General features: G+C 51.3%; 1 protein-coding gene across 1 annotated transcript; it reads left to right on the forward strand.

Annotated features, from left to right (window-relative positions):
* Positions 1-1367: 1367 nt before the first annotated feature.
* ZNF304 (zinc finger protein 304) lies at positions 1368-9443 on the forward strand. The gene is made up of 3 exons (XM_024570019.3): positions 1368-1780; positions 3982-4108; positions 5943-9443. Exons 1-3 carry the CDS (start codon positions 1748-1750, stop codon positions 7763-7765), a joined length of 1983 nt encoding a protein of 660 aa, XP_024425787.2. The 5' UTR covers positions 1368-1747; the 3' UTR covers positions 7766-9443.

A 9443-nucleotide genomic window follows, 5' to 3' on the forward strand; every position in this document is an offset into this window, starting at 1 on the left:
AATCGTGTTTAATAATAAACACGAAGGCCTGGCCTCCAGATTCCCCAGAGCTCCTCTTTAACCCTTCCAGTCACAACACCCACTGTGGCACATAATTTAAACCTGTGATGTAGATGGGACTTAGCCCCACGGGGGACATTCTGTGAAAAGGTGTGCATACGGGAGAGATCTTGGGCATTTGAGAAAACTTGAAACCAAGGGTCCTTATGACTTTGATTAAATTTAGTTTTAAATAAACTCCACTTCTAGAATTCATCTCTCCTTCCCTCTCCTGTCTCTCAGAGACCTGGCCTTTCTCCCCTAGCCTATTCTCGGGGATTGAGATAATCAGCAACCCCCAAGGCCACAGAAGACAGTAGCCTGGAACTCACTAATGGTTACACAGTTTGCCCCTCTGGCTGGCTAAAGGTAACATCTTAACCTAAGTTACATTTCAGTTCCTGAGCCCTGAAGTGGAAGGACCAGCCGGCTACTTTTCCACAAGACCGGACAGAGGGACGCAGGGGCAGACATCAGAAATACCCTCGAGACCTGAAGAAATGACTCATTGCCCTTACCTCGCCTCTGACCAATTAACTCCCAGTACAACCCTGAACCCCTTCCTGGTGTCCTGTGATTTTGCCCTTTGCCATCAGGGAGTTGGGGCTTTTGAGCATTAGTTTCCCGTCCCTTTGGCGGCACGATACATGGATAAAAAAGTCAGTATTTCTCCACTACCATTCTTGGTGTTCAGTGTTTAGCTCTGCTAGTGCCCGGTGGACGAACTCTTGTAACAGTCCAGTGTGGGGGGTTCTGAGGTCACGGCCTGGGAACGTGGTGGCCCACCTGAGGGGCTGGTCACAGAACTCACCGAGGAGGTGCACTCTGAGTTCACGAGAGATGCTGACGCTGCCACAGCAGGGACCCAAATTGGGGAACCAACAGATTTGAGGTATATTTAACGTTACTACAGGGTAAAGGCCCCAGGAGCGAGGTATATTCGTTGTTCTATTTAAGTGCAGTCCCCAAAGATGAAGCAGCTTTTCCAGGATGAAAATGGATTACCAACTGGAGACCCGAAGGACGTGGCACTGTCCCAGGCGACCAGGGAAATCGGGGCGCGTCCCCTTTAAGACGCGCTGTGGCCCTTTAGGACGCTATTTCCCCATCTTTTCCCCACTACTGTCCTTCGCGCCGACGTCGCCAGAATCTGGAAAGTGCCCTTTGCCCGGTTGAATGCAACGAACAAACTACATTAACCCGAAGTCCGCGCCTTCCGCGTCGTCATTGCGATGCACCGCCCAGAAGGTGGGCGTTTCCCGCGGCAGGTCAGGGAGAGACGGGACTTCCGGTGCCGCCGTCATGACGTATTTATTCTGCGCCAGGACTGTCAGACGGTCTACTCTGGCCGCAGAGGTTCTGAACTCGGGGAGGGATCTGCTTGCAGCGCGGTTCTTCGGAATCGAGCCGGGAAAGACGGTTAAAAGGAAAGGACGTCCTCCTTTCTTTGTTACGAGCCATGATTCCCGTCGGGGGACGGGCGGCCCAGCGCCGAGGTGTCCGTCGGGGCGGCGCTGTTTCTGCAGCCTTGGCGCCCGCCCCCTGTCCTCGAAGGCCCCCGGAGGCGGCTCCCTGAGGCCTTGTGCGCGTTTTTACCTGGGGCTGGTAGGAGAGGGACGGGCTCGCCGTGTGACAGTCAGCCCGAGGACACCCGGCCCGGTGGAGGTGTGGAGTCCGGCTGAACCCCGGAGTCTGCTCTCGGGATCCCATGGCGGTCGCGGCGCTGATGGACCGGGCTGGGGTGAGTGGCAGGGACCCCCAAGCCCTCAGCGACTCGGATCTAGGGGCTGCCGCTTTCCTCTTGTCTTTCCCTCCTCTTGAGTCTAAAGGCCATGGAGGGCAGTCGCTCCCGCAGGATATAAGGCGTGGTTCCCTTTCCCCGTGTCCATGGCTTGAGGTATGCAAGGGTTTCCAAGGCCTGAGAGCTACCTAGTACAAAGCCTTGGAGGTGGGACTGAGTCAGGAGAGGTGCAGGAGCCGCGGGTCTCTGTTACGTCTTGAGAGAACAGAGAGCAGGAGGTCAGGGCTCAGGCCAGGACAGGCATCCTGAAGAGCTGGGCCTCTGTCCTGATGATGGTGGGAGCCACAGAAGGTCTAGAACAGGGGAGGGAGGTGATCTGACTTGGGCGTCAAAAGGCTCCTCAGGCTGCAGAGTGGGAAGCTTGGGCAGGGGACCAGGATGGTGTCCAAGTGCGTGTTGACGGTGGGAGGACCACAGAGGTGACAATGGAGGTGAGAGAAGCAAATGGGTTTTGTATATGTTTTTAAAGTAGGGCTGACCAGATTTTTATTTTTATTTTTATTTTTTAATCCTTACCTAAGGATATGTTTTCATTTTGAGAGAAGGAGTAACACTGATGTGAGAGAAAAACATCAGTTGCCTCCAGTATGTTCCCTGATCAGGGATTGAACTTGCTACCTAGGCATGTGTGGGACTGGGAATCAAACCCACAGCCTTTTGGTATATGGGACAATGCTCCAACTAGCTGAGCCACCCTGCCAGTGCAGGACTGGCCAGATTTTCTGATGAGACATAGTAATATTCTGGAACTCTTCACTTGTTCCTTTCTCTGCACTTGACTCTGGGGGCCCAGCATTCTGAATCTGGGTCAGAAGTTATATGGAAAGATTTCTACTTTTTCTACCAATAGGATGAGGACTAGAAGGGTGTATTAGGCGTAGTAATAGCAAATGGAGGTAAGAATGAATTAGGAGTCCTTAGAGAATCACAGGTCTTCATTATGTCTGTTGGGAACAGGGCCAGGAGTCAGGCAGGAATGGCAGGTTCAGGGGCTGGGTCTCTGTTCTGAGAGTGGTGACACTTGAAAGCGTTGGAGCAGAAGGGAGAGATGATCTGACTCAGATCTTAACAGGCTCCCTTTGGCTGCTGTCTGGTTGAGAACAGAGCGTTGGCCTGAGGAGGGAGCTAGTGCAGCATTCCACAGGAGTGTTCACAGTGGCTGGCCCAGAGGGGTAGCTGGGGAAATGAGAGAAGTTGGTGGATTTTGGATCTGTTTTTTAAGTAGGTTGACTGGGTTTTCTGATGTGAAGGGTGAATGAGAAAAAGCAAAAAGTCATGGGTGACCCCAGGGGGGTTTTGCTTTAGCAGGTGCCGACAGTTAAGATAGAGAAGTTGGTGGCAGGAGTAATTTTCAGTGGCTATATGGGGGTTAGGCTTTTGTCATGTTTGGTTTAAGAAGCCCCAGAGACCCCTTAGTGGAGGCATCAAGCTAGATACAAGTTACTCCTGTTGAAGAAGTTCAAAATGTGGCAGCCAGTGGGGAATGGTGTGGAATGGGTTAAATTTCCAAGGGAGTATCTTCAGGTCATGGTGGCTGTGCTGATGATAATCAGAAACTCAAAACTTGGCACTGAGGACTGCGTGTCTTGCTTAGGTACCTGGGTGGCAGTGGTGGCTGTCATAAAGACATGGGAGCATTTGCTGGACCTTTTGTGCAGAGTGGGATGGGGGTTCCCTTGGGGGTGCAAATGGTGTGGACCAGAGGTTGTCAGTGGTAGTGGAATGTGTTACCAGATGTGAGGCCAGTGTGGTTCAAAGAGTGGTGTTCATGTTGGGAGGAGTATGGACTGAGGGCCTTACTCCTCAGTCCTCCTTACTCCTTACTCCTTACTTCTTAAGGTCGTATCTGGAAGGCCTGGTCTGGACGACACCAGAACTGGCTGGCAGGGGACTGTTTGGGGTCCTTCCTGCCAGACCTGTAGTTTATATAGTACCTGTTGCCCCACCTGCCTGGGTCTGCTCAGGGCTAGACTCAGTGACCCCAGGGATGTAAGGAGACAGCAGGCACTAAATGGTCCAAGGCCTGGTACCCCTGCATTGAGAGGCTTGGGGGACAGGGATCCAGGAATGCTCATGTGTGCGGTGAGATGTGGGGAGAGGTGCTGTGCTGCCTGTGAGCTCAACTGTCCCCTTCACGGCAGGGCTGTGTGACCTTCGAGGATGTGTTCGTGTACTTCTCCCGGGAGGAGTGGGGGCTCCTTGATGTGGCACAGAGATGCCTGTACCGTGATGTGATGCTGGAGAACTTTGCGCTTGTGTCCTCACTGGGTAAGTCCCTGGTTTAGTTATCTGTTAGTACATGGCAAATTTTCCCCAAATGTTTTGGCTTAACCCAGTAAAAATTCATTATCTCAGTTTTGGTGCATCAGGAATCTGGTCACAGCTTACCTGGTACATTTGCTCATGCTGTCCCTTGAGGTTTCAGTCAACCTGTCAGCCAGAGCCTTGCTCTCCTTTGCACGCTACGCTCAGGAAGACTCCACTTACAAACTCACTTATATCACTGTTCACAAGATTCACTTTCTTGCAGCTTGTTGAATTGTGAGTGTTGGCTTCTTGCTGGCTGTTGGCCAAAGGCCTTCCTCAGTTCTGTGCCATGGTGGCCTTCCTGTGGCCTACTTCATATCAGGGAAGCTGCCTTCTCTCTGAGCCCGAGCAAGAGAGAATGCCCAGGATGCAAGCTGGTCTTTTTCTGGCCTTACCTTGAGAGTGACATCCCATCATTTTTGCCTCATTCTATTCCTTAGAAACAGATTAGTCCCATTTACAATGAAAGCTTATGTAAGGGCAAGAATACCGGGAAGGAGGCCTTTCTGGGGGCCCTCTTCAAGGCTGCCTTCCACGTGCACTTGCACCTATTCCAGGGTCCTTGGGGTTTGCATATTCCCCATTCCGTAGCAGCTCTTTCTGTCAAGCCAGATCAGTGACTCTTATCCTTTCCTTCTCTGGTTCCCAGAGTAGGGGTTGTGGGTGCCAGGGCTGGGTCCTGTGCAGGGTAACCCCCCTGGCTTGTTGAGCAGTTCCCATACCTGCTGCCCAAAGCCTTGAAGGAATGGGTTAGAGGCTTGGGGCATCTTCAGTCAGCTCAACAGATTCTGCCTGGCATGGCACTCCCTGGCCATTTGCTGTCCAGCTCCATGGCATGTCTGCATCCCACGTTCTGCCCTCATCCTCTAGTTGACATCTCCTGGGGCCTGGCTGTGCCAAGAACTGCAGGTATTGACATCATAACTGCTTGCGGAGGTCACAGGACTATTCTGACAAATCCTCCTTTGAGGTTCTTTTTTAACCTTTTGTTTTCTCTCTGTGGGTGGGTCTGCCTGGGCTGCTGATCTGCCCTGTGTTTTCCTTATAACCTCCATCTGCCAGATCCCATGGAGTTGCCCAGGTGGAGACAAGCAGAAAGCCCTGGGGAGTCCCAACTGCAGCCACAGTGAGAGGAGTCAGAGGGGGGCTGGCCCTGCAGGGCAGGAGCTGGGAGAGTGTGTCATGTTAGCACTGGGTTCACCCCATCCCTTCAACCTGCTTTGTGTGCACAAGAGTGTCGTCTTATCCTGGCCATTGCTTGCTCCCTCTCCTTCTCCACTCCTGGCACTGTGCCCACTTGTCATCTCTCTTTTGTCTCCATCCCTTGGCTGTGTCCCCACTTCTCTGGCTTCTGCATTTCCCTCACGCTTCTCTACTCCCTCTGAAGTGCTCTGCAGTATTGTGCACACATTTTTAAATAGTCCTTAACAACCAGCGGTTTCCTTGCAGTCAGACTTTCCTGGGCCGGGACACAGCGTTTTGCACAGAGCTCACCAGACACCAGCAGCCAGGGCCCTGCTGAAGCCCTTTTGTAGAGCCTGAGTTGGAGACCTCGCTTCTCCTCCCTCTCCTGGGTGCCATTGTTGTGTCTTTACCCATCATTATGGTTCCTCCGTTCTGTGACCTGTGGAGTCTCAGCACTGACAGTGGGCCCTTCTTCACCCCTCTCCTGGCTCCCTCGTCCTGCCAGCAAGTCAGTGGACTTGTTTCTGGTGTGTCACACACTCATATCTGATGGGGTTGCTGCCTCCCACCAAAGTCAACATGTACTTCACCAGCATTTGTCTGCTTTCAGGTTGCTGGCGTGAAGTAGACCATGAGGAGGCCCCTTCTGAGCAGAGTGCTTCTGCAGAAGTGTTACCGGTCAGGACTCCTGAGTCAGGTCCATTTATCCAGAAATCCCACCTGTGTGAGTTGCGTGACCCACTCTTGAGAGACGTTTTGCCCCTGGCTGGACACGAGGGGCCATCCCCCATGCAGAAACCATGCACATGTGGCCCATGTGGGAGAGGATTGGCATTCAGGGCAAACTTTGACCAGTATGAGGAAGAAAATGGTGGAGAGAAGCCCATCAGCAGGGACACTGGTGGGGCCTCATTGGTGAAGAGCTTTGCCGTCCACACGTTGGGCAGACCCTTTCCTTGCAGGGAAGGCGGAATGGACTTGCTGGACAACTCTGGCCTCCTCCAGCTCCAGGCCCTTCACTGTGAGTCGAGTCCATGCAAGAGGACCAGGTTCACGGAGTCTTTCCCACCCAGCACCAACCTCAGGAAACTCCACAGGGATCAGGATGCACTGATGCTTTTCAGTTGCAGTGACGATGGGAGAGCCTTCCTGAGCACCTTTTCTCTGCTTGACAAACAGATGGCTTACACTGAAGAGAAGCCCATGAGTTGCCTGCCATGTGGAAATGTGTCCAAGGAGAAATCGGCTCTTATTCACCACAGAAAAGTTCACAATGGAGAAACATCCCATGTGTGTAAAGAGTGTGGGAAGGCCTTCATTCACCTGTCCCACCTAAAAGTGCACCAGAAACTTCACACTGGGAGGAGACATTATACATGCAGCGAGTGTGGCAAGGCCTTCAGTCGCAAAGACACACTTGTCCAGCACCGGAGAGTCCACACTGGAGAGAGGTCTTATGACTGCAGCGAGTGTGGGAAAGCCTACAGCAGAAGCTCCCACCTTGTCCAGCACCAGAGAATCCACACTGGAGAGAGGCCTTACCAGTGCAATGAGTGTGGAAAAGCCTTCAGCCGCAAAGACACACTCGTTCAGCACCAGAGATTTCATACTGGAGAGAGGCCATATGAATGCAGCGAGTGCGGGAAATTCTTTAGCCAAAGCTCCCACCTTATTGAGCACTGGAGGATTCACACTGGGGCAAGGCCCTACGAATGCATCGAATGCGGGAAATTCTTTAGCCATAACTCCAGCCTTATTAAACATCGGAGAGTCCACACAGGAGCAAGGTCTTACGTGTGCAGCAAATGTGGGAAGGCTTTTAGCTGCAAAGACACTCTTGTCCAGCACCAGATAATCCACACCGGAGCAAGGCCATATGAGTGCAGCGAGTGTGGGAAGGCCTTTAGCCGCAAGGACACACTTGTGCAGCACCAGAAAATCCACACGGGGGAGAGGCCTTATGAATGTGGCGAGTGTGGAAAATTCTTTAGCCACAGCTCCAACCTGATTGTGCACCAGAGAATCCACACTGGGGCGAAGCCTTATGAGTGTGGTGAGTGTGGCAAATGCTTCAGCCACAACTCCAGCCTCATCCTGCACCAGAGGGTTCACACCGGAGCAAGGCCTTACGTGTGCACTGAGTGTGGAAAAGCTTACATTAGCAGCTCCCACCTTGTTCAACACAAGAAAGTTCACACAGGAGCAAGGCCTTACGAGTGCAGTGAATGTGGAAAATTTTTTAGCCGCAACTCTAGCCTTATCCTGCACCAGAGGGTTCACACTGGAGAGAAGCCTTATGTGTGTAGTGAGTGCGGGAAAGCCTACAGCCGGAGCTCCCATCTGGTGCGGCACCAGAAAGTTCATATTAGAGAAAAGCCTCATGATAGCAACAGTTTGGGTAGCCCTTTAGCTGTGTCTCTTAAACTTCTTTAGCACCAGAAAGTTCACACTAGACAAAAGCCTTATGCATGCAGAAAATGTGCTGTCTCCTCATTCAGCCTCAGCACTTACAGCAGAGGAAAGCTTTGTGAGTACCTGTGGTGCTGAGGGAGCCATGAACCAGCAGGTGGACATTGTGCATTCATGCATTCAGCCTGGTTCCATTCCCAGGAAGTTCCATGTATATACGTGTCACTATATGAACTGTCCAGGGCTCTTGACTGTTATATCAGTGCCAGTGCCTGTGGCAGAAGCCACCTCTATTGCCAGCTGTCAGGGTCCCACAGTATGTCAATCATTCCAACATGCTCAGGGAAGGCAGACCCCTGCTGCTCTCTCTTAGTCCCTAGAAAGAATCATGAGCTTTCTGAGCTCACTGAAGGTCTTCACTTTCTCCCCAATGACTGGGTTCTGAGTGGTGTGATCTAGCTCTGGGCACAAGGGTTTGAGCAGGAGTCTGCTAGGATTTCCAGACAAGATTTCTCTTCCTCATGGACAATGTCAGCTCTAAACACAAGAGCTGTGACTCTTCGTCCTGCTTCCCAACCACCCACTGTTGGAACCGCCTGCCCCATGCTTCCTTGGTTCGCACAGTGGTACAGGCCTGCTGTGGCTGTCTGGACTCTTGGGGAGCCTACTCACTATGTGATGTGGACTGAGAAAAAAATGGGTTCTGCCAACATGAAGGGAGGAATGGCTTTTGTTGGTACCATGTGCCTGAGAAGGGACAGCAGGATGGCAGCAGACATCTCAGTCTTGTGATCTGATTTGCACTGTTGTCCAAGGCTTGTTGGAAAAGACTGAAGAACTTTGTGTGCCTAATCCTGTGGCCTGGAATCTGGATTTCCTGGAAGCCCAGAGTTCATTCTGAGAAGGGCATAGTTGGTGTGAAAAACCTCCAATGCTTCTGGAAGCAACACGAATTGGGTCCCTTTTTCTCAGGAAGTCCCCCATACTCCCCAGCACTTTTGAGGGATTTCTGTCTCCTGGACCTGATGTCTTATCTGTGATGTCCAGAATCCTGATGGGTAGGTATCATTGACTGGAAGGCCTATGGGGCAAGGTGCAAATCATAATTCGTATAGAAATATTTTGATAATTGAGTGGAGATAACTGGCAAATGCGAAGGTATGTGACTATCCTAAAGGAATCATCTGCAAATGTCTGTGCACTTGTGCCTGTATGGGATAGGAGTGTACAGAAACTCTCAGGGCCTTCAGTGTTCTAAAGGTTTGTGGATCCATGTTGATTTTGTGGCTATTGCTGCACCAGCACTGATAAAAGAGAAGTCCAGGGGTAGGGTTTCTGGGACCCAACCAGTAGTCCTCGTGTACAAGGTGGAAATGGACTTCATTGCTCTCTAGTTCTTGTTGACATTGAGAAGGGCTCACTTTCCTAAGTTGCGGGGCAAGGGCAGATGTGTCCTTCCAAGAGGGATGGTAAATATGCAATATGCTATCTGGGGAGTGAGGATTTGGGCTTGTTAAATTAACTATGACTATTTTGAGATTAATCCATCTTGTTACATATATCAATAGTATGTTTGTTTGTATTTTGGAGTGTTATTCCATTGTATGGATATACCACAGTTGTTTTTTATCCAATCGGCTATTAGTGGATATTGGGTTGTTTCCAGTTTTTGGCTATTTCAAATAAAGCTGCTGTGAAGATT

The sequence above is a fragment of the Desmodus rotundus genome, chromosome 12 (assembly GCF_022682495.2).
Source record: "Desmodus rotundus isolate HL8 chromosome 12, HLdesRot8A.1, whole genome shotgun sequence".
NCBI classification, from domain to species: domain Eukaryota; kingdom Metazoa; phylum Chordata; class Mammalia; order Chiroptera; family Phyllostomidae; genus Desmodus; species Desmodus rotundus.

Coding starts and splice junctions, on each gene's coding strand:
- ZNF304 (XM_024570019.3), top strand. CDS start 1,748: ATGGCGGTCGCGGCGCTGATGGACCGGGCTGGG. Junction 1,781..3,981: donor CGCTGATGGACCGGGCTGGG/GTGAGTGGCAGG, acceptor CCTTCACGGCAG/GGCTGTGTGACCTTCGAGGA. Junction 4,109..5,942: donor TGCGCTTGTGTCCTCACTGG/GTAAGTCCCTGG, acceptor GTCTGCTTTCAG/GTTGCTGGCGTGAAGTAGAC.